This window comes from Bacillus rossius, chromosome 16, assembly GCF_032445375.1.
Source record: "Bacillus rossius redtenbacheri isolate Brsri chromosome 16, Brsri_v3, whole genome shotgun sequence".
Classification (NCBI taxonomy): domain Eukaryota; kingdom Metazoa; phylum Arthropoda; class Insecta; order Phasmatodea; family Bacillidae; genus Bacillus; species Bacillus rossius.
Window position 1 is genome coordinate 11,030,962 of NC_086343.1, and position 26,113 is coordinate 11,057,074.

Here is a 26,113-nt window from a genome sequence, read left to right on the forward strand (position 1 = left end):
TAAACGGGTTCACCCAGTTGAAATGTAATCACTAAGACGTGGCAACTCCCTGGGGAAACCCCGTATTTTTTTGTAAGTGAAAAAACTGGCGAATTTTGCCTTGAGTAGGTACTGCTTCCCCCCCCCCCCCCTCCTACCCTCCAGCTAACCGACAATCAATTTTTCATTGCGGTGATCACAATAATTGTATTACAGGTCTTATAATTGTATTTCAGTTCATTTATTTGTTGTGATTAGAATTTTTTTTTTTAAATTATACTTGAAAATTTTTACTTTATTTTCAAACAAAGAAACGAGGCTTTCGTACTGGGAAGGGAGAAAAATAGTCCGCAATCGACCCTAATTACCACACAAATTTTGCAAAGATCACGAAAGTGATCTTCGAAAATTGTATAATAATCATCGATTTGCGGGAAAATCGTTCGCCAACTTATACAAATGGCGTACGAGGTTGGCGCGACCATTAAAAAAAAAAATATCACGTGCCCTTCTCTGGAACGGGGTACGAAACAACTCATCATAAATGGCGCTGTAATTGAGGCCAACTAGCGCCCCTGGAGGCGATCGCGTGATTTACGTTACCCTGAATTGCGCAGTCGACCGGCCACCTTAGTTTCCTTGGACCACCTTAATCTGCAAGCTGGTGGCGGCATATTCGAAGTTACGTTTTACTTACAAAAAAAGAACCACGTTAATTTTACCAACAACTTTTTTTACCTTCAAATTTGCTATCATCTTCCACGAAAAGCAAAATGAGCTCAAAGAGGCATGATAAGAAAATGCGACTTTTAAACAAAAGTTTAACGTATAACTAAAAGTATTTCCAAATTTTATTTAAAAAAAAAACATTTAACATGCTTTTTAATGTATGATTTTTTTATAACTGGTGAAATAACCGACTCTTGCTCCAAGACAAGCAAACACGAACACTTAATTGTTAATCAAATTATTGTTACGAGTGGGAAAAGTCGGTTACACTCCCCACTGGAGCTCGGCTAGACAGTCTCTCTCTTATCCGCGCACCTCAGTATCATACCTGCCAACTTTGGCCAGTCCAAAAGAGGTTTTTTAGTGGAGTATATACTTGTTCCCCCCAATAAAGCAGGGGGCCCGGGAAAATTTTGTTTATTTTGTAAATTTTGAAAAAAAAATTTAAAGAGTAAACCAGCATGATCAGCACAAGCAATGGGCAAATTGTGTTCTAAAATAAAATACGTTAACAAACATTCTGCTTTTGTCACACTATCTTCTTTCCGACTTGTGTCACGAAAAACGTCTAATTTCTGATTTGATGCTATATGCATTTAGCATTGACGGCATGTTTCTTCGTATTTATATGCTTCACAATGTCGCCCTTTCCGGCATGCGAGACGGATAAATCACAACGACAAAAAGAACAAAATGCAGCATGTTCACCTTTCCTCGATTGCAAAATGCACGGAAATTCGTCACTAAATGTATTCTTGTACACAGCAAGATACTTCACTGTAGGCTTACTTAGCGCCATTTCTATTAAATCCCTATTGCGGAGTAGGCCTACAACTATACAACGCGTACAAAATACTCATCAAGCAACTGCTTCCACAAAATAATATTTTTATGAATACACCGTTTAATAAATTCGAAGACTATACTATAATGCTACCTATACACTTCGTCTGTGAGCACAGACGCGAACAAAGGCGAATTTTTTCGGGGACGAACAAACAATTCACACATAGCCGGCTGACAAACAGAAGCGAATTTGGGCACGAATGTAAACAGTGGTATCATAAACTCATTATTAATCCAGTCCGTCTTTATTTCAAACCAACACCACCGAAAACACAGTTTACAATGTTGACATAACACGCCATCTTGGAAAACAAATGAAACCTTTTTCTGGTTGGTTAACAAACACCAATGACGAACGTGTACCAAAACAGCTCCCATAATTATCGTAAATAACTACGTTTCTTTCTTAGATGTACGCTTAACCAAGAGTTTTAGCCGACAATTGTGGGCATTTAGGCTATTAAAATAACTACACGTTATGGTACGAACCGTAGTTACTATACGATTGTACGAAATAATGGTACAAACATATTAATTCTATAAAATTATTGCATTAAAAACTTCAAGAGAAACAGAACCAAAAAACGGGAGATTTGAATGACAAATCGGGAGGGCGGGAGAAAGGGTATAAAATCGGGAGTCTCCCGCCTAAAGCGGGAGGGTTGGCAGGTATGCAGTATCAACGCGCTACCTCGCACTACTCACTCGTCCGCCGCACACACAACACCGTCCCGGGTGCTTCGGTCCCCGATGCACGAAGCCCGTTGCTCGACGTCCGCCTACGCTCGCCAAGGCGTCACTCGCCCTCTTAATTTCACTACCTCGAAAGATGGCGTCGCCGTTTTAATACCCCTCAGTCCCTTCCTGGAATGGTCTCGCTCCCCTTCGATGCGCCGCGTCATCAGGGTCGACTTGGCAGCCGAAGCTCCCAGAACAATAGCGTCCTAGTCACGCCACTGCACGCGGGCGGGGCTCTGGTAACGTGCCGAACCCTCCAGAGCCGCATAAAGTTCTCCGGAGTGCAAGGGGGGGGGGGTAGCGAGGCGCCGTTGCTAATCGCATTAGGCGTGTAGCATTAATAGACCGCGCCCCCACCATGCGGTTTGGCTGGCGAGCTGGGTTGTCTCATTGTATCGCATATACCCAGTTGTGGTCAAGTGAAAATTTCCAGTGTGCCTACCCAGGCACACATACCGTGCGCAGAGCTTTATATGAAAAAAAACACTAGATCTGAAAGCTGCTCAAGCTATCAGGTGGTGTCTGTTTACGAAAATAATTTAATAATACGCCGAGGACAGATGAGTTGTTCTGTTTCCGTATTTCGTTTTTAAACTGTATTTTTGTAGAGTGAAAATGGCATAAACGCATGTTTTCACAATAATTTACAGGCGTGAAACATAGTGTAAAAATTCTTGTGAAAGCACTCAAAAAAGACTTGCATTACACGTTCATCTTCATTTATTCCCAATGTAATGTTATAGCTATCACTCATATCTCAATAGTTGCCCTATACACGATAAAGACTGCGCGCCAGTCCACAGACTTGCGCTTAGGGGAGATACCGTGCTAGAAGCACCGCCTCACTAACACAAGATATACCCCTGTCTAGGCGGGTCCCTTACTATTATAGAGAGGCTGCAAGTCGAGAAAACATCGACCATAGACGAGGCATATATCGCGGGCACACCATTAGGGGTGGTAGCCTACTTAGATTCCCTCCAGTAGAGAACAAAGTTCTTTCATCCGGAGCTGCTTCTGTTATCTGAGCTATCGGTGTGTCACGATAAACATATATGTATACACACACACACACACACTCTCTACAGCCTCACAAGTCACTGGGCTTCCTGAACGAGATAACATCCTATCTACTCGGGTTCACTATCTAAAATATTATCAAATCCCTCCCCATAACAAAATAAAAAACTTTTTTTTTTGGAATGCCAGTCTCCTTGGAAAAGGACTTGAAGGCTAAGTCTAATATTATCATAATTTTGACAGAATATATAAATTTATATTTCATGGGGGGGGGGGGCAAAGTAAGAGACGCTATCTTTCTCTCAACCGATTTTAGGACATAATGTATTTTTCTACATTTGCCTTAGTTCGGGCAGAGAGAACCCATTAAAAAGGTTTTTTTGAGACTATAAAATAGTTTCTACAGACAGTATTAAAACAGTTCCAGACATCCTAGAAAATTAATTCAATACTAAAATCCAAATACTTCACTGGGAAAACCATTTGTAGTAGCCAAGCCGAAATTTACACAAGGCACTCGGTTAAATTTTCGACTATGCTTTATCAAAGACAAACTTCCAAATTAAACTAACAAAAAAGTGGTGACCTAAAAACTATTGAAACCAAGATGGTTGGTTCCCTTTAAAGGCCACGCCTACCTGGACACACATGCGGTGCGCATAGCTTCAGGAAAAAAACAAAGCGATTTGAAAACTACACAAGTCATCCGAGCGGAATCTGTTTGTTTACGAAAAGCATTCAAAAATTCGCTGAGGTGCCGATAAAGCAGTGTGGTTTCCGGATTATATGTTTTTTTTTAACTGAGTTTTTTAGAAGAGTTAAAAATTGCTAAAAAAAAGTGTGTTTTTGAGAATAATATTTTTATGGCATGAAACATCAGGTACAGATTCTTGAAAACCGAAGATGTTTTACTTTGTACAATTGTCCTTTTAGAGTGAGCAAGGTGATAAACCATGATGCATTGGAGACGGTGAACAATCACAAGTTAGTGGGTAATCATAACTTAAGAAAGTTAAGAGAGTACAAACAGCCCATAATACAAGCTTTAAAAAAATCTTTTTGTGTAAAACTAACACTGGAATCAAGTTGAATGGTACGTGATGATAGCATATGAAAAATACATTATAAAATTGAATTAATTATCCTCAAATGGTTCAGAGGAAATACACTTTAAGTATGGATTAACCAGTATTATGGTGAGAATTTTGTGGTCTTTATTTTTTCAGAAAGTGGCTCTCCTTCAGAATTACCAAAAATACAAATGATTTCTACACAATTATTTCTATAGACATAATTAAGAGAGAGAGAGAGACGCACACACGCACCTTCTCCCCTCCCTCCTTACCAGGGGCGCAACAACAAGGGGGGGGGGGGGCAAAGGTATTTTGCCCCCCCCCCCCTCCCTTTTGAAACCTTGAAATGGGGACAAACAGGGGCAAAGAAAGTGCTGTGTAATCAAATTTTAAATAATAAAACTGCTTAAATAGCACAATTTTCCACCTTGAAATACAAATTTTCCCGGGGGAGGACCCCCGCCCCCCCCCCTCGCTTCAATAGGGGGGGATCGATGATTCTTTATAAAAAGGTATATTGCCCCCCTTTGGAAATTTAGTTGTTGCGCCCCTGCTCCTTACGTACGCCACCAGCAGCGTCCACGCTGATTAAGCAGAACGTGGCCATGAAGGTATTACTTCTCAAGAGCGCACTCAAAAGGACGGGGCTTGTTTACGAACGGTCGGAGAAAGAGAGCTGTGCACACACACAGACGTCGGCGGTCGCTTGATGCACTGCCCCCGGGTAAAGAGGAGTCGAAAACGTTATTTGGGTTACGAAAACAAAAAACCACGCGGTGGTTCGAACCAGCCACACAAACACAAAAGACACTGGCGGGATCTGGCCTACCGCGAGAAAATAAACCCGGTATGGAGTTGTTGAATACGTGCTCGTCGAATAGGGGGGAGGGCGGAAAACTAGTACATATTACTCACTGACCCCAAGTCAAGACGCGTTAGTGCCACTTAAAAAAAGATATATATTTTGATTTTAAGTGAGACATTTTTACAGCCGGTTTACAGATGGCAGCAACAACGGCGCATTATTTCGTACACTTTCCAATACTTTTGAAAAACGTTCACACACTTTCTCATTACGTTTGCATACTTTCACAACTCTTTGAACTCTCAACTCTTGTGTTAGCATTAGAATTGTGACACTTTGTACGCAGACATTTCGAGTAGGGTTATATATATATATATATAGTATTACAGCTATCGTAAACCCATGAACTCATTATTATATTCCATTGAAGACATGGAAGGATATATATTAGTAAATAAATGTTTATTTTAAACAAATAATCCCACGTGTTTCAAATATTTTACCCTAAAAATTTAATCATATCCCTATTGTCTGGTAAGTTTCATTTCGCGTGACAGCCACGCATAGGGTTACTAGACGTCCGGCAAAAGGAGGACATGTCCTCCTTTTTATGTATTTTTTTGCGTCCGGCCGGATTTTCCTTAATGCTACAAAATGTCCGGCTTTTTTATAAAGTGAGATAATTCCTGCAGTTACACTCTGAGTAAAGCGCGCGGTGCGCACTAATGCGCTGTCCGCAGAGTCACCCCACTAGTAAGTAGTTCTATGACAGCTTGACAGGTAGCAGCACATGCAGAAGCACGTGTTTTTAATATGCTGTATAGGCCTATGCGTAGTTTGTTTGATTCTTTATACTGAAACTGTATTAAATGCCAAAACATTGTGTAATATCTTACTCCATTGTAATCAATTCATGGCTTTTTAAAAATATATATATATTGTCCTTTTTAGTGAAATGTCCTTTTGCGAGGTGAATGTCCTCCTTTTTTGTTATCAGTGTCTGGTAACCCTAGCCACGCACTCTTTACTTTTTTAACGGAATTATATTTTTTTACAGTCGTTGAGGTAAAGTCTAGGCCATTAACTCATCAGGGCATTACATAAAGGTACAATGCTCACGAGTGGGGCTTTCGATAGCAGATAGGAGGGAGGGGATAGCAAATAGGGTGTCTTAACAACTGTGAGACTATTTGCAGGTTTTTTCGTCCTCGGTTTTTGTTTACAATTATTGTGAACCTCCAGTTTCATTGTTCAATTGGATTATTTATGTATGAAGTTTCACTTCTAAAGCACTATTTTTTTTTGCAGTTTTTTAAAAAGTATAAAAGACAGGTTAGGTTAATTAGGTTAGGTATTGTTGCATAGATAAAATTCGCGTAAGAAAAGTTCGTTCTTCGGCTCGTCCAAGTGAACGTAACTAAATCGAGTGGTTGGTGAGGTTATGTCAGTACATTAATAATTCGTATTATCGTTGTTAAAGTATTAAAACTCTTGCAAAAAGACGTAAAGTTTTCATTTCCCGGGGAAGTAATATTTCTGCAGGTGATCGCAACTAGAATGAACGGTTGTTTGAGTTGGGTCAGTGTCATTTAAAAAAAAAAATAAAAATAAAAAATCGTGTAAAACTCGCAAAACTGTTTTTTTTTTTAAATTCAAACCACGAAGTTGCACGAGCGAGTGGCGAGTTTCGGATATGTTCGGGACAGATCCGAGATTAGTGAATCGTAGGCTTAACTATTCATTATTTTGGTTTGTGAAAAGCGGGGGGGGGGGGGGGGGAGGGACAGAGACCCCCACGCAGACGTTATGATCACTCCCAGGGGCCTCGTTGTTTATTTGAGTTTATGTTAACTCGAGAAAGAGGCGGCACCCGATGGGAAAAAGACACGAACAGTGCGGGTGAGAAGGTCTTTCACACCAACGATTCACCGTCTGTCCGCAAGCAGCGATCGTTCCTCGGATACCAGAAGCATTAACTAAAGACACGGTTGCTACAAATCCGGGAAGCCTAAGATGTACATAAAGTTCTGTCCCTGCCCGAACACGCCCGAATATTCACCTTCGGCCAACCTCGGGTTTATTTATATATATTTATATTTCTCTGTTTATATTAATGTAGCTATACTAACCTAACTAACCGTCCATAGTGTTATAAAGTGCTAACCTAACCGACCACTTTTAATATTTGAATTCATTTTTCCTGCGCAAAAATAAAACAAATCCCGAGGTTGGCCGAAGGCGAATATTCGGGCGTGTTCGGGCAGGGACAGAACTTGATGGACATCTTAGGCTTCTCCTACAAATCCTCACCAAGACAAAATTTACCTGACTATTGGGGTTCCTTGACAAAAAAAAAAATTACCTGGCTCTTAGGTTTCCTTGACAAAAAAAATTACCCGACTCTTAGGTTTTCTGGACAAAAAAATCTAAGTTTATAGGTATTTTTGAAATTAAATAGTTGCTATTACGATCAAACTTACTCACAAAAATAGTGCTAAGAATGTTATCAAGATCAAATTTCCAGAATTTTTCAAGGTTTCCCTAAAAAAAATTGATTTTCAACCATTTTTAAAATTATATAGTTGCTTTTTCTATCATACGTAGACTATTGTTAAGCGTGATTGAGACAAAATGGTTGGATTTACTTAAGCTGTACGACTTATATTTATTTTAATGCAAATTCCTATTACAATGTTATTTTTCTGATATCCACGCATATTGTTTTAGCAGTTAAACAGGTTTGTAATGCTTAAGGAAATGATTTCCATTGTTGCTGTATTTCAGGTTAAATTTTAAGCGTGCGTTCTTTTGCACTATTCTATTTTTTTTTTCATTTTCTCGTAATTACTACTATTTAAGTTTTTTTTTTAATTTACAAAAAATACGTCCGCTGCATTCATTGTTCCGTAATAAATATTTTCAGCAAATATTCACTAAGTGCAATATAATGGCTATAAAACTTTTATTTTTCATGGCGTCGAAAATATACGTAGGCTAAAAATTTGTTGTCTCTCTTCAGTAGTATGATGAACACTGAGCTATCTCTACATTTCAACGTTAACTAAGGTTTGTCAAAATATATACCAGGATTCTAACGTAATTTTTAAGTTGCCATTTCTATTCATGACTAAAAGTTGTAACAACGTATTGAAGAATAGTTGTTTAATTTTTTTAACACCTATGCGCGGAGTGAATTCTGCGATGTACAAGAAAGCAACATGCACGGATGGATCACGCCGATCCGCCGTATTTTTTTTTCGACATTCCTGAGACTTTCACACACGCGGAAGCACCGTGTTTACACATTTCCGTTCCTCGACTCCTGCCGTATTCACGAAATTCGCTCCCACCAAAATGCCGTACACCCTGAACTACGATGTCGTACCTCACAAGAGGGTTATTGCACCGGTCCCGCAAAGAGCACTGTCTCGGCAACTATGAAGCCTTCAGCACTGTCGGCAACTCTGAAGCCTTCAGCACTGTCGGCAACTATGAAGCCTTCAGCAACGTCAGCCGCGCCTGTAAGTATCCGCTGATGGGAAGCCTGACTTCCGGTGGGCGTGGGCGACCCGCCTTAATCTGTGGCACGAGCCAAGCGACGGCGAATATTTTAGAATTGGGTTGGAGTTGTTTGATAAAAGGGGGGGGGGGGGGAAGAGAGAAAGAAAGAAAGAGAGAAAGAAAGAAAGAGAGAGAAAGAGAGAGAAAGGGTGAGATAGAGGGTGAGAGAAAGAGAGAGAAAGGGTGAGAGAAAGGGTGAGAGAAAGGGTGAGAGAAAGAGAGAGAAAGGGTGAGAGAAAGAGAGAGAAAGGGTGAGATAAAGAGAGAGAAAGGGTGAGATAAAGAGAGAGAAAGGGTGAGAGAAAGAGAGAAAGGGTGAGAGAAAGAGAGAAAGGGTGAGAGAAAGAGAGAGAAAGGGTGAGAGAAAGAGAGAAAAAGAGAGAGAGAGAGAGAAAGTTTGAGAGAAAGAGAAAAAGAGAGAGAAAGAGAGAGAATGAGATAGAAAGAGACAGAGAGAGAGACAGAGAAAGACAGAAAGAGAAAAAGGGAGAGGGAGAGAGAGAGAGGGAGAAAGAGGGAGAACGAGAGGGAGAAAGAGAAAGAGTTAGAGAAAGAGAGAGCGTTAGAAAAAGAGAGTGGAAGAAAAAGAGATAGAGTAAAAGACAGATTAGCTGGCAAGCTTATACAACTTCCTCATATATGTATACTTTGTGTCGGTTGAAAGGGATATGTAGAACATAAGTGATAATGTGGGGAAGAGATATAAAAGTGCTTCACGAGTTGCTCTATTTAAACGCCACAATTTGCTGTTCAACAGAAGTCTTCTCGTACTCAAAGAGTATCGCCACCTTGGCGGATCAAAAGCTTGTTTCAATATATTTTACTATTTCTTAAAATAAAAAAAAAATAAAAAAACCATATGTAAATGGAGCGCGGTGGTGGGTAGCTTGAGACGTAAAGGTCTAGAAGGGGAAGTACGTCAATTTTCTCGTTGTGATCAACTAGCGATAGGTAGATAAACGCAGCAGACACTTTCACTTTAACCACATTAAAATATTCTCGTATTAACATAGTACGTTACAAAAGAAAGCAATAAAGCATAACAAAAAAAACTTCAGTGTATTATCTTAATAAAGCATAACAAAAAAAACTTCAGTGTATTATCTATGACAAAAATAACTTGAATGCTAACTAAATTCTCAAAGATAAAATAGAAAACGTATTTATATGTAAATTCGAAATTAATCACCAAGCACGCCTGCAGGGAAATAATTAAAGGCACAAAAGTCATTAGTTGCCAACGTATTCCACAACCACAGTTGCTTAAGTGAATGTGTAATGTTTGTAACCACATATCTTAAGTATTCCCGTTTTCTATTTTTTTTTAAATGCTGTGTTAAGTTATTTATTACTGAAAAAGTCTGGATTTTAGTTCTTAAGTTATTAGGTTAGTTTGGTACGAAAAGCTTATGAAGTATGATTTTTGTGTGGTTGTTAATGTACTGTGGTTAAGTGTAAGATAAGTTTAAAAGACTTGACTTCGCCACTAAGTCGATAAATTAAATTTAAAAAAAACATTACTCGCACATCCACACACACACACAGATTCATGCAGTTGGCAAGACACGAGCCGCGAGATTATAATGCTGAGTAGGTGTTCCAGAGATGCTTCTTCAACCTGTGCTTAAAAGGTAGCTTTAGGTTACTAGATTGTTTGTTGCCTCGCTGATGGTTTTTATAACTGTTGGTACGAAATCGTGCCGGCCGATTCGGCACTGTTTGGTTCCGTAAGAATTACTCCTACTATTTGGCCGTGTCGGTACATTCCGAGCAACGCATTTTTTTAATCGAACTATAGAGCCCAGACTTTGGTCCCGCAGTATACAGCCCGATGTTGTAATTTATGGGCAGCAACACAAAATTTCATTACGTGTTTCCAATTTAGCAGAATTCTTTTTGATTTTAGCATATTCAATCAGACTTTCAGTTCAGAACTTGGCAACATCCTGCGATCTGATTTTTAGTTCGCAGGCATTTTCGTCGAGCGTACGGACGGGGAACAAATTTCGCGTTTCGGATTAAAAAAAAACAGGTTCGTAAATAACGACTGAATTTCTCTGGGCGCTAACTGCGAAATAAAGCATGGGAAAATATAGGTGCATAGCCTCCACGCGAAAACTTCACAGACTAGAAACAGGAAAATGTATATGGTTATTTGTGGAGTACGCAATCATTTTAAAACACGTGTAATCGTGTGCTAGATTACAACCGTACAGGTAGAGGTGGGTCGAAAAGTATCAACATGATACTTTGTCACTGATACGCGGCTGTATCAGGAACGGCAAACGAGTACACTTGAAAAATATCAAGTACTTTAGTATCAGTTCAGAATTCGCCTGGAACAACACCACGGCCAATGTGCGCAGAACCCGATCGCAGATGACGGTCACTTGGGCGGAGCTTGTGAAAGGGGAGGGAGCAGGAACGACGAATAAGGGATAAAGAAGGGAAATAATGTAGGGGAGGAAGCGCAGGGGAAGGCGTTGAAGGAGAGGCGCAAAGCGAAATTGTTACGAGTCGTTTGGTTATTGTCCCACATCAAAGTACGCTCAGTGCGCAGTGCGTGCACAGTCTCGTTCAATAATAAAACTAATGAAATTTTAATATTAAAAAGTTCATTAATACAAGATATAATGTTTATATTTGTGCACCTAACAGCTATGAAAATGCAAATAAATTCTCAGTTGACACTAATAACAGATGTAAACAACATATGGACTTTTTTTTCGAAAACAATTAGTAACTAGTGTTTTCATACATTAAAAGATTACGATTTTATCAAAAATAAAAAAACAGATAGGTACATTAGTGAGCATACTATATCAATGTTTACGTTTCAAATGTTTCTTCAGATTAGTCGATGATGATTTATAACTCAGTTTTTGTTTACACAAATTACAATTAGCAAACTCATTATTTTCCGTAAAAAAATTCCACACAAATGAAGTCTTTTTCCTGCACTTATCCATTCCTTATTTCACTATAAAGATACTAACTACAAAGCATGACAGCCCGCAACAATGTACATGGTGGTACACGGCCAGGACGAACTGCAGAAATGTTGAACTGATTGATACTGGCTGTATCAGGCAGGCATGAGCGTAACAGAGGTAGAGAATTACCGGGCGTGATGAATAATGTATCAGAGACACCGATACCTTTTTACGCTGGTGATGACGGCACGGACGATGTGTACCCTGTAACGAGAATGCTGATACCTTGTCGCTTCCTGGGACCGCTACTGCTCTGATACAAAAGTATCAGATACTTGTAACTAGGTACATTACTGTATCAGTATCAGGTTGGAACAAATACCGAAAATTGCTGTAACAACCCACCTCTACGTACAGGTATATGCGTGTGCATGAGATCGAGAATTCCGAGTGCAGAGTGTGCGAATACCCCAAGACAAAAGCGTGCCAAGTATGTCACTGTGGTGTAATGCAACTGCTGCTGTTGACGCGCACAAACCACAAACCATCGAGCGCTGCTACGGCTGCTGTCTGCGTCTTCAGCAAGTATAGGTAATTTTATATTATAGACGAATTCGCGTTACACTTATCGTTACACCCTGATGACGTGTTCCGTTACTGCATCGGCTTACCTTACTGGCTAAAAATAAATTTCACTTCAAAAACATCTGAGCCAGTCTTTCAGTACTCGCCAGTGATTTTAAACTACCTATATAATGCAACGGCTCCGATAAAAGCGAAAAAGACTCAAACAAATATTAAACCCCAACCTTGGACCCGATTTTCAACGAAGAATTTTTCTTCTTCAAATAGTGCCCATCTTGTTAAAATTCATTAAACAGTATAGTACTAGGTATAAAGTTTCTCTTTGGCTTTGTGAACTTTGGTTTGGATGTCAGCGCCGTGGCTAAACATTTCCGTTCCACTCACGAAATGTCCTCCTACCAAATGCCGTATACCGAGGAGAAGCCTAAGATGTGCATCAAGTTCTGTCCCTGCCGGAACACGCCCGAATATTCACCTTCGGCCAACCTCGGGATGTGTTTTATTTTTGCGCATGAAGAAATGAATTCAAATATTAAAAGTGGTCGGTTAGGTCAGCTACATTAAAACACTTTAAAACACTATGGACGGTTAGTTAGGTTAGTATAGCTACATTAAAATAAACAGAGAAATATAAATATATATATAAATAAATCCGAGGTTGGCCGAAGGTGAATATTCGGGCGTGTTCGGGCAGGGACAGAGCTTGATGTACATCTTAGGCTTCCCTATACCGAGAGTTAAGATGTTAAACGGATCACGGGGTTCCCCCCCCCCCCCTTTCCCGTTTGCCGCTTTCCGAGTGATGAAGAGCTCGACCATAAGGAACGCTGGCACTTGGCTTGAATTTATATCGTCGGTCCCAGCCAATCACAATAGCACGACGGCGGCGACGCTAAAATTTCCAACCAATAACGTTCATCACATCCATGACGTAGGCGCGACAAACACAGCGAACGTGACAAGACTTCCCCGACTAGAAATATCTTCTATTTCCATCACGTCTTTGACGTGGCGTTACCGAAATGCGCGTAAGAATTATTTTCTTCCCTGAAGATGTTTAAATTGATGCATTGATATTTCGATTATTCTTGTTATTTTAAGTTTCAGTTTACTAACAAAGATTGCACGGTGATTTTTTTTTTAACTGAGAGTTAAATTGAAAAATAACATTTCTCTCATAATGCTTTAAAAAAACTTAAATAATTTTTTCCTAACATAAGTTAGGGACGTATGCGAAAATGCATAACTATTACAACAGTTAATTTTTTGTTTTAACGCGGGTAAAAACAGAATGTGTATGAATACGTAGGATTTATTACAAGAACACGTAGGCTATAAGTATTTTTTTGAAATTTTGTTATGTCTTGGTTAGTTTTTCTTTAAAAGTTTCTGTCATAAATTATTTTCAAACCGTTAAAACTATAACATTGAAATATATTTATAATAAACCTTTTTTTAAAATCTGTCTTTGATATCTTGTAAATTAGGTAAATCATGTTTATCTTATAAGCTGATATTTTGTTATTTTAAATCTGCTAGTGATTTAGTTTTTATTTTATTGTATATGTAAGTATTTTTATTTTATTTTTCTCGGCTATAATTATTAACCTTATCTTGCACGTACCTACTTGGCAAAGATGTACGTGGTTAAGTGTAAGACGCCTTTAACTTCGCCAATTAAAAATAAAACAGCAAAATGAATAATTAAGTGAACGATAACGCGATATCTTGCCGCCGGTTTTTTTTTTTATCCCACCATCAAGCGTTCACGCCTATGTTCTTGCGATTACATCTGACAGGCATCTAGGACGTCGTCTGGCAAGTCTACAGCGACGACGCAATCGTAAACCGGATCGTCACTTCGCTGACGATCACCAACAAACTCTCAAACAACATTCGGTTTGATTTACAAAATAAGTCGTCTGCCAACTGGATGGGTGCCCACAATTTACTGTTGAGAGTCCAGGGCGACTTCCAGAATTCTGTACCGGTATTTATGAACATCGCTACATAAAGTGTCCACGGCCAGGGGGTTCGATTCCGACGAGGGAGTAACAGTAAAAAAAAAATTTTTTAAACGCAAAACTCAAATCTTTGGCATTTAAATTTACGAAGTTTTAGGACTTGTTCAAATTCCGTTCCTCTGACGAACTTATTCAAGCTTTCGAACGTGAGATTGTTTCATGCAGCAACACTGGGTTATTTTTAACTTAGGCCTATCTATGAGACTATATGATGAGTAAATATTTCAAGTCCTCTTGGAAATCGGGTCTTCCCGGAACAAACGGGCTATTGTTTTGACAGCAGTCGAGCGCAAACATGTTTACCAACACAAATAACTTTATCTACTCAGGAAAGCTTCCGTTCATATTTCACAGGATGTCCGCACATCTGTACAAAAATTTCCCCGAAACTCCATGACCAAAATTACCAATTTCCCTGACGAAGTTTTTCAAACAATTTACCTATTTGAAAAACAGCAAATGCATACGAACAATACAAACAGATAAACCTCCATAAGATACAGGATGTCCATAAAATAATATCCCAATTTCAATTGTACATTAAAACAGTTCAATTTTGACTATTTAAAACAAATCATACATAAAATAGAAGGCAAACAATATTAGTTTTTTTTCCCCCTTCACAAATGTCTAATATGTACACCTTTAGCTAAATGGCACACAACCAACCTAATGTACAATTCTTCCCACACTTTGATTAACAAGTCCGGAGTAATGGAAGCATTACGTAGCTGCGGAACGTAGACACGATCTTTTATAAAGCCTCAAAGGAAAAAAAATCGCATGGCTTTGTATCAGGTGAACCTGGAGAACCAGCGAAAAAAAGAGCTCTGTCGTCTTCACCATTACGACCAATCCAATGTTCAGGGACTTGGACGTTCAACCACTCTCGTACAAAAATAATCTAATTGGGTGGGGGGGGGGGGGGGGGTGCTGAAACTACATATTAACTCTTAGCTAATTGCAGGATACAAAACGATTTTATGCTCAGCAGTCGCCATTTTGCGTAGATGGCGCTGCAAGCGAGAAAACAACCAACCAAAAGCATTTAACTATAACTTTTATACATGTTTTTTATTTAACTTCTTCCAATCTGTGTTATTCTGTTAAGGATAGGAAAAGTAGGAAACCAATGGGAGTGTTTCAAGTTTAATGTGCCTCGAAAAAGTCAAATCGATGGTTGTTCCAATCGAGTGGAAGAGAGATAGATGCGGCGCAAGCGTACAATGAGCGTAACGGGACACCACGTAACGGGAAAATATGCGTAACGGGACACTTTTTCGTGCGTGCAGCCGGCGTTCATCGATTTATTAGACGTTATCACGTCAAAAAAGTTAACTAGTATTTCAGTATGTACTCACAAGTATTGTGTAACATCAAACCTCGGTAAGATCTCATGTTTCAAATATATTTATAACACGAAAATCATATACAAAATTAGACGTATAACTTCAAGCGTGATAAAGATAAAAAAAATTGTGTTTTCAATTGCATTTCTGGACGCGAATCACAAGTAGTTTCCGCACCCGCCGCTAGAATTCACTGTCGGAGCAGCTACGTTAGCACAGCGGTTCCCAAACAGTGGGTCGCGACCCACCAGTGGGTCGCGGAAAGGTTACAGGTGGGTCGCGACTCGATCCTAAAACTATCAGAGACCATCGAATAAACCATCAGAAAATATAAGAAAAAACGAAACAAATCGAATTGTGTGCAAACACATATAGGTATCTATTTTTTAAAAAATAACTTTTTCTACAAAGGACTTATAATTTGTCAACCATTTTCAAATCATAACACAAATTGTTTATCAATAATCAATAAGTATCTTTAAAAAACATACTTATATCTATGCAATATTTTATGGTAAATTAAATATACATAAGGAAGGGATACGATACAAATTACCATGGACCGATAGACCGTGGAGGTATTCCCATAAGGAAATGTGGGTCGCCAGCTGAAAAAGTTTGGGAACCACTGGATTAGCAGACCAAAATTTTAAACCATATAGGCCTAATGAAACGGTTCCGATAAAAGTTAAAAAGACATCACAAAAATACTAAACCCCGGCTTTGGACCTAATTTTCAACCAAAATTTTTGTTAACTTACGTTTTGTTATTAACTTAATGGCCATCTTGTTCAAATTCACTAAACAGTTATTATAAGGTTTCCCTTTGTATTTGTGACTTCGTTTCGAGCCATCCACCACACATTGCAAGGAGTTGCATATTTTACGGTCAATAGTATTTTAAATAACGCTAACCTAACAAACCTTTCATTTTAGTTACGATAAACTAATCTAACGTAACGTCCCGGGGGAAAAAAGCACTATTATTTAGTAGAGTGACACAACCTAACCTTTTACTTCGGTAAACTTCGGAACTGTTTATGTTGTGGTTGTGGAATCAAACGGAATTTTCTTTTCTGATTCCAAGATTAAAAACACCCTTTTTTTTTTAGAGATCACAAATAAACATTAACAGTACTTAAACCAAATTTTTGTATTATTTTATATTAGTAGAAACACTCAGCATTTACCCCATTCAAAATGTTCTACGTCAAATTACAGTTTTATATTTAATAATTTTAAAAGCAAAGTCGCGAGTTGAGTAGTGTAAAAGAATGTAAATTTAAACCCACTTCATGAGGAGATTTTAACACTTCTGTTTGGCTAAAAGTCAACGTCTTGCTCGAGAGCGGAAGAAAAGAAAGTTTTGTTATTTTAACATTAATTAATGCCCGAACATCCGCACTCCGTCAACTTCAACTAGAAATACGTATGGCCTCCGACCCAGACGCCAAAGCATTATACAGTGTTTCTGCGAGCTTGGCATTAAAAAAAAAATCTCAACTTTGCCAGGTTTTCCAAACCAGAATCGACACCTGGGCTTATAAAAAATGTCCGCGAGGTGCCTCCAGGAGTAGACCTTTTTTTTTTAAGGAGTTGATGTACGTGCCAGTGACGTTTCATTTTGATCATAACGTACTTCAATTGCACGTTTTGGTAATAATTACACTTCTTTTCAAACGACAAACAATGATTATATTTACCCAGTGGCGTAGCGTGGGTGGGGCGGAGGGGGCGGCCCGCCCCGGGCGGCAGCCCGCGGGGGCGGGTCGCCGGTGAAGCGGGTTGAGATCTGATCTATGATTCATTCATTACATGTGTCAGACACACTATAATGTTCCATTTTTATCTAAAATTTTGCGCACCAACTATTTTTTAATATTTATTTAAAAGAAAAACTGCGAAATCACTGACAGAGCTCTTTATAACGTTTGTTTGTTTACATACGAACGGCAACATCGCATCACGCCGCGCCGCCCGGCGCGCGCGTGCCGAGTTGAGCGGCACTCCTTATTATGTTCATTACTCATACAAAATATTTTGTTTCACGCGTCGGCCCGTGTCGATGCCTCTCTTTCGCACTCATTGAATTTAGTACTACGCATTGTACTGTAAAGTTTGACCTTAACCCAGGGCAAACCAAACAACTTCCGCAAACCGGGACACAGTAAAACTCCTATATTGCCCCGTACCGCGAGCGCAGGTAAACCCAAAAAAATATTAAAACCCAAACTAATAGCAGGCTTAAAAAATACTAATAAGATTGCGAACAGTGAGAGGAGGCAGCAAGTTAAAAAGACGCAAAATTTATATGACAACATTTAATAAATATATATATATATATATATATATATCTTAAAATCGTTTCATCACAAATCGGCGCATCCATCATAAAATACCTACCCTATTACTACTTATAAAAAATAGCTATATAATAATACTAAAAAAATACTTTAACAATTCCCCGAAAAAATTATAATTTGATCATATACTTCGGAGCTCCAAAAATTAAATATAATTACCAAAAAGGCATTAAAAATATATAAGAACATATTAATACAAATACAAATACAAATATAGATACGCACCGGGCGTATCACCGCTGTAAATACTAATTAACATAGGCGAAATGTAGCAAAAAATTGACACACCTTAACATGCAAATAAATATACCAAAAATTTAGCAAATTACAAATTATGGGTTTACAAGCCCGTCTCAGTTTAATCATTTTCTAACGGTCGACGCCTTTTTACATGCTTTATATTAGCTTCACCTGTATGTTTGTCTGTCCGTCTGTAACTCTTTCGACTAAGTTTTCTTTTCTTGCAAAGCATATACTATTACCAGTTTCAATTGTTCCTTCCTCTGTGCTAGCCTTTCAGCTTGCTTAACTATTTTTTTTTATTTTTTTATTTTTACATGCTTTATATTAGCTTCACCTGTATGTTTATTTGTCTGTCCGTCTGTAACTCTTTCGACTAAGAGTGAGTGCCTCATGACTGTAAAATGTCCCACCAATTTCATTACGTTCGTTAGCCGAGCGGTCTAAGGCGCGCGACTTCTGTGACGTCAGCTTTCGGATTCAGCGGTCGTGGGTTCTACTCCCAGCCACGCCGGAAAAAAAGACTTGTTTTTTTTTTTTTCCGGTAAATTCTAAGATTATATCCATACATCTAACTGTAAATGATTCGGAGAGACTTTACCATTTCTTTGTGACGTTGCAACTCCAAATAGTTATCTCAGATGGTAGTAGTTAGTGTCGGTAACTCATTTCCCTATGATAATTATACATAAATATAGTTTAAAAAACTAAGAAAAACATGCTTTTAAAGAATATCAAACTAAAAAGTTAAAAATAAATATAGTTTAAAAAACTAAAAAAACATGCTTTTAAAGAATATCAAACTAAAAAGTTAAAAATAAATATAGTTTAAAAAACTAAAGAAACATGCTTTTAAAGATTATCAAACTAAAAAGTAAAAAATAATTTTAAAATTTAATTTATGACAATAGTATATAAGCAATACTAGTATAAATGAGAAAAAAGCATGGGGCGCTTAATATACAAAAAATATGGCACAAAGCGCCTCAAGATTTTTTCTCATTTATACTAGTATTGCTTATATACTATTGTCATAAATTAAATTTTAAAATTATTTTTTACTTTTTAGTTTGATAATCTTTAAAAGCATGTTTCTTTAGTTTTTTAAACTATATTTTTTCTTCTAGGTCTGGCAGGGATGGGGTGAAACACGCTGAACGTAAAATCCAAGTTTCAGTTTTATTAGTCCGTTAATTTAAATCCCAAAAATCCACAAATTATAGTTTCGCACCAGGGGTCTAAAGGGTCAACGGGGCAGTGGCACAATTACCTCAGATCTACTATGAGCTCCGCTAGACTATAAACTTGGCTATATTGTCGATTGAACAAGAATTGGCTGCTAATATTGATTTTGACAAAGTTATTTCTGACTTCGCTGCTCATAAGGCCCGTAGAATCCGCTTGTAAAACCACTCATCCTATTTTAACTTCAATAAAAGGTACCTCATTGCATGTGAAATTTAATTTTAACTAAACACCTATAGAATGGGGGCGGCAAAATGGGTCTCCCGCCCCAGGCGCCGAGATGGCACGCTACGCCACTGTATTTACCGTGTTATAGCAATGGCGTATCCAGAGGGTGGTAAAGCAGTTCCACTTTGGTAGATTTTAGGAAAAGAAGTAAACCGAGAAGGGGGGGGGGGGGGAGGAAAAAAAGAAAATTAAACAAAAAATATATGACAAAATTATTGACATGTTGGTTGATATTTCAACACTGAAAGAAACTAATATAGTGAAGTAGAGAAAACTGCGTCAAATACAACTTAAAGATGTTCTTCAATATTTTATTGTTTATTATTCCATCGCACAATCAACCCTCGTCGTCGCAACGTCCAATGATATATTTAGAAACGCTAGTACGGTAATTATAATCACGATTTTTATTGAAAACTTTATTTTTCCCCCATTACCAACATTGATCTCATAATTAGGTTGATATACAAAGCACAATATATTTTTTTTCCAGCATTGGTAGTTGGTAGGTAGGCCTATTGTTACAACCACGTTTTGTTCTTATCAGTTGGTAGAGAGTAGCATGGGTCCAACACAAAACTCAATTGGATGGAAAAGAAAGAAAAAATGTGTGTTTTATTTTGTTCCTGATTGTTTGCGTTTTTTCTGTGAAAGTACAACACTCGCTGGAAAATTTTCCGGATTAGCAGAAAATTTAAATTACTGGAAAATGTACCCAAAAATACTTTTCCTGTCAACTAACACAGTTAACAGTTCCGTATCTTGAATCCAAGTTTATCCTTTTATACTAATATCATGATTATATATATATATATATAATCTTTAGGTATATGATGGTGGCTGTTTTAATTTAGTACGTCTGAATATCCTGGCCAAACAAATCCTCAATTTCACGATACAAACAAGTTATGTTAGGTCTTATGGAAATTATTTCTTTAGTATATAACTAACAACAATAAATCATCGTTATATCCATTCGATTACGGTCCCTGGACCCAAGATCGGACACGACCACCCCCCCCCCCCTCCCACAAAACAATTTTACAGTCACGTGCTATATTAAAATTGCGTGGTTATTTCTAACCTACACTATTTTTTAGAATGTTATTTGACCTGAAAATACAGGGCAAATTATAGTTACTATTTATATAAGTCCAGGCTAAGCTTTATTTACAAAATTATTTTACTTTTAAGTGACCACAGCAAGTTTGTATATTTATTACACACGCAAGGATAATAAAAAACGGGGCTGGAGCCAGGGGTCCACCCAGCTCCACCCTTGTGGGGGCCATGAGTTCTGTTATAGCCAGGATATTTAGACGGGGGACGCACCACAACGCCGAACGTACAATAAGGCCGAATGTCAAAATTGACCACAACGCCGACAGCTAGAAAACTGCTGTGTACCACAACGCCAGAAATACCACAACTACGAAAAATGTCATCGCAGGACTGCCACAAAGGTTACGTTAGGTAAGGTTAGCACACAAATTCATTCAGTTTTTTTTTTTTTCATTTTGCTCTTGTGGGCCACACCCCCCCCCCCCCCCTTCCCCGCAAAATAATTTTTCGGCGTTGTGGTACACAGCAGTTTTCTAGCTGTCGGCGTTGTGGTCAATTTTAACATTTAGCGTTATGGTATTCGGCGTTATTGTACGTTCGGCGTTCAGGGCCGCAACTAGAGTCTCTGGCACCCGGGGCAGGAATGGATTCATGCGGCCACCCCCCCCCCCCTCCCTCTCTTTTTTTGCACATACCACACCAATAAAGCGGATGTCCGGGGGCCCCTCCCACGGAAAAATGGTGCTATTTAAGCAATTTTCCATACCTACATGAGAAACAGATTCTGTGCTACTGTAACTTCCATGCAAAAAATTTTTTTTACAAGTTACCAGTTGTAGTAGGAATTACAATGCAAGCGATTTCGTCGCCCCCACAGCTTTGCGCCCGGGGCGTATGCCCAGCTTGCCCCCCCCCCCCCCCCCCTAGTTGCGGCCCTGTAACGGCGTTGTGGTATTCAGAGGCGTAGGAACCGGGGGGGGACAGGGGGGACGTGTCCCCCTAAACTTTTTGGGTGGAGGGGGACTGTCCCCCCCCCCCAACTTTCTAGACCGTGATATTTTTATTTTATAATATTATTCTGCCCAACTTTATTTGTAATTTCTTCACTCATCAAATTTGATCTTAAGGAAACAATAATAATTTTAACATCGATGTATCCAATGGTTAGATATAAAAAACCTGCTTAAAAAAACCCTATTTTGCACTTTTAAAATCAAAATTTTCCGGTGGAGGACCCCCGGACCACCCCGTCTTAGTAAGAGAGGGGGAATGGGTTTACATGACATCAAAATCATTATTTGTCCCCCCCCCCCCCCACAACTTAATGAACACAGCTACGCCAATGGACTGGTATTTCGGCGTTGTGGAAACGACCCCATTCCGACGCCGCGGGGCGAGCGGGCAGGCAAGCAGCGACACTCACCCAGCACGAGGCAGAAGGCGCCGGCGACGCGGTGTCCCGACAGGTGGGTGACGGCCAGCAGGAAGTCTCCCAGCAGGAGGCACGCCACGTGGTAGGTCTGGCAGCGCCAGTGCAGCATGTGGTGCGAGGCGGGCAGCAGGCAGCCGGCCGCCAGCGTGCACGCCAGGAAGAAGCACGACAGGAACAGCCCCACCGGGTAGAGCACGAAGCGCAGATCGGCCGGGTCGCGGTGTACCGGCGAGTCATGGGCCGGCACGTGGCACGCGAACACGGACACGTCGTCCTCCGCCGCCCCCAGCAGGCGCTCCAGGCAGTGGTCTCCGTGCCCCGCCCCCGCGGGGGCGGTGTCAACCACCCCCAGCTCCTCGCCGTCGCGACACGCCGGGAAGCCCTGGGCCCTGCCCGCCCCCGGGATCCCCGGGTCACCCTCCGCCATGACGCACGCGAGCGCCGCCTCGCTGAAGCGCGCCTCCGGGCCGCAGCACTTGGGCACGCCTCCCCCGGGGGCGGCCGGAACCCCCGCCCCACCACCCGCCGCCGGCGACTCCACGCACGCCACGGCCTCCGAGTGGTCGACGCAGTACCTCCCCGGCGGTACCATCCCCTCGGTAGCCAGCAGGAGCAGCGAGCCGTTCTCGAAGAGCACGAACGCCGGGGCCTGCGGCGACGAGCGCACCCGAACCTCCGAACCGGCAACGCCGCAGTCGGGCCTGCCCCCGTCCACCAGGTTCCAGTGCGCGGGAGTCACGCCGAAGGGCAGGTACTCCCCGCGGCGCTCAGAGTAGATGAGCGGCGTCCAGGGCTCGTCCGTGGGTCCGCAGCCGCCTTCCAGCAGCTTCTGGCCGCGCGGGCAGCACCTGAGCACGTCGGCGCAGCGCGACGCCGTGATCACGCAGCAGAGCAGCAGCAGCAGCTGCTGCAACATCCTCTCGCGGTCCGCCTGCGTGCGCGGCCGCGCGGACACTGACTGGACTGCCGCGGTCAGGAGCCGGTTCCCCCCTCGCCAGGAGTCGGCGCCTCCCTCCCCTACTTCTCTCCTGCTTCCCCTCCGCCGCGCCAGGGTGGCGTACCAACGTAACCTCCTCAAGGTCGTTCGCTTCCTGAGACCCGCTGCATCTGCAACTATCATTCCGGGTCGCTTCCTTCGAGTCTCACGCCCAAAAACCTTCCTATTTCGATTCCCCTCAAGGGGTCGTTACCACAACGCCGAAATACCATAACGCTGAACATCAAAATCGACCACAACGCCGAATATGTCAAAATTGACCACAACGCCGACAGCTAGAAAACTGCTGTGTACTACAACGCCGAAATAACAACTGAATGAATTTGTGTGTGTTTCTTATATGTACCTTAACGCCGAAATACCACAATCAAACCTAACCTTACCTAACCTAACCTGGCGTAATGTAACCTAACCTAACCTAGCCTAGCCTAACTTAGCCTAGCCTAACCTAGTCTAACCTAACCTAACCTTTGTGGCAGTCCTGCAATGAAATTTTTCGACGTTCTGGTACGTCCCCTTCCCCGGGTGGGACCTACAATAATTGACGTAAAATCTTTATTTCAAAACAACGCTTAACGAATTTCAAAGCAGTCGGAGATGACTTTCTGTTTTTTTTTTTTTGTTTTTTTTAAGTGAGTCAGTTTTTCAGTCCTCACCAGTGATACGTTAAGGAGCAACCGTGGAATTATTTTACATTATGCCGAGCGTGATAATTATATACGCCAATTGTGTTTTCAACTAAAAAAAATTTTCTACGCGAAACAACGTAGTTCCCGCAACCGCCGCTAGAATTCGCTGCCGGAGCAGCTACGTCGTATATCGAATTGTTCGATTTGGAGAGCAAAAAATTTTAAACTATACAATAAAACAACTCCGATAAAAGTGAAAAAGACAATAAAAAATTTCCAAATCCCTGCTTTGGTCATGATTTTCGACAAGGAATTTTAATTTAAACACTATAAAGTTAATACTGTTACGACCTATGTGTGTTCGTAAGGGACAGCCTAATTATGTTTTCCAATTAAAATTTTATTACAGTTTAGTTAATTACTAATATTTGGTTTGATAATAAATAATTGTACTCAAAACTTTCCGATCACTAATCACTAACACTTAAAATGTTATATTCGCAAGTCACTCAATGTCTTGTCAACTTCCACAGTTCGCACTCCTCACTGGAGCTAGGCTCAACAGGAAGCCTTCATTTCACAGACGAGAGAGCCACACCAAAAGTTCCCTGAAGTTTACATGATCTCACAGTATCTTTAATGTAGCTATCCTAACCAAATCAACCGTCCACAATGTTTTAAAGTATTTAAAATGTAGCTAACCTAACATAATTGACCATTATAATCCTTTTATCAACACCGCCATATTTATTTACAATGAACAAAAAAAACCGAAGATGCACGATCGGGCGTTTGGCTCTCTCGTCTGTGAAAAGAAGGCTTTCCTCAACGGTGGTTCGCCCCTTGCCTCGCGTCTGTCCACACACACAGCTTTGAATATATATATATATATATATATATATATATATATATATATATATATATACTGTATAGAAGTCGCGAGTGGATAGGATTTACTCTACGTTTTTCAGAAGCGTATGATGAGCAGCTTGGGAACTTCACCGCTGCAGTGCGCTGCCGTAACGCCCTGTATCGTCTTAGTTGTTATTTACACGCTAGAGCGCAGCGCTGTCGCCCACTGTCATTCCCCGCACCCCTCATCCATCATTCACTGCAGCTCAACGTCGTTCTAGGGAAGGGGGAAGGGGCGTTTGAAGAGTTCGACACTTGTCCGCTAGGGACCACCACAAGTCGATGCCCTAGAGATGGTGGCGATTGCAGCGGTGAATTAACCAACTACCTCAAAACCGTATTAGAAATTTTAACCTGGGCTGGCGACTTCTATACAGTATATATATTCAAAGCACACAGTCTCTCGCCACTCAGTCGCACTCTCTCGATCCCGTCGCTCGGATTCGAGATTTAGATCCGAGAAAATTAGGATTTTCCCCCCATCGCTGGAATTTATCTTTGATCTCCAATCTTCAGGTTTCTTGTACGATCGCCCGCATGAACAAGCTATTGGCGTATTTTCCATAAAATTGTTTCAGATCCCATCGGGAGTAAGGCCACTTGGGTGAACCACCTCGGCGAGACCGTTGCCACACCGGCGAAATTCACGCTCGACCTGCCACGGAAGTGAGCGTAGAATGTTCGCTAGGAACTTTCTCTTCCATCGAACCGAGAAGCCGGAAAAAAAAAAATTGGTTGTCTGTAAAGTCGGTTTACGGACGATAGTTTAACGTGCCAACGTCATAACAAAACATTGATGAAATTATTGCATACTTTTATGAATAAAATTTAATCATTTTTATTGAATTATCACTATTTTGTATGGATACAAGGAATTAGTGAAATGAAATCTACAATTTAATTGACAAATTTACTTTTGTTTGCACTCATTAATTCAAATATGTTTATTACTGTAACGAATAGATTATTTTAACTATAACTTTTATACATGTTTGCTATTAAACTTCTTCCAATCTGTGTTATTCTGTATAAGGATAGGACGATGATAGGAAAAATAGGAAACGAATGGGAGTGTTTCAACTTTTATGTGCCTCGAAAAAGTCAAATCGATGGTTGTTCCAATCGAGTGGAAGAGAGAGATGCGGCGCAAGCGTACAATGAGCGTAACGGGACACAGCGTAACGGGACAATGTGCGTAACGGGACACTTTTTCGTGCGTGCTGCCGGCGTTCATAGATTTATTAGACGTTGTCACGTCAAAAGCTTTTCGGCACTCTTCGCCGAAGTCTGATCGCAATACAGTGGGACGCGGGCTTTTCTTGTGCGGAAAGAAGACGTTGAGAATGCATCAATCAATCAATCA

General features: G+C 40.4%; 1 protein-coding gene across 1 annotated transcript in view; it reads right to left on the reverse strand.

Moving 5' to 3' along the window:
* LOC134540306 (probable G-protein coupled receptor Mth-like 1) overlaps nt 1-23,332 on the reverse strand; it is a 146,619-nt gene extending 123,287 nt beyond the window's left edge. The window contains exon 1 of the mRNA XM_063382966.1: nt 22,204-23,332. Within this exon, the coding sequence (XP_063239036.1) occupies nt 22,204-23,332 (1,129 nt within the window). The remainder of the gene's footprint in view (nt 1-22,203) is intronic.
* Nucleotides 23,333-26,113: the final 2,781 nt, after the last annotated feature.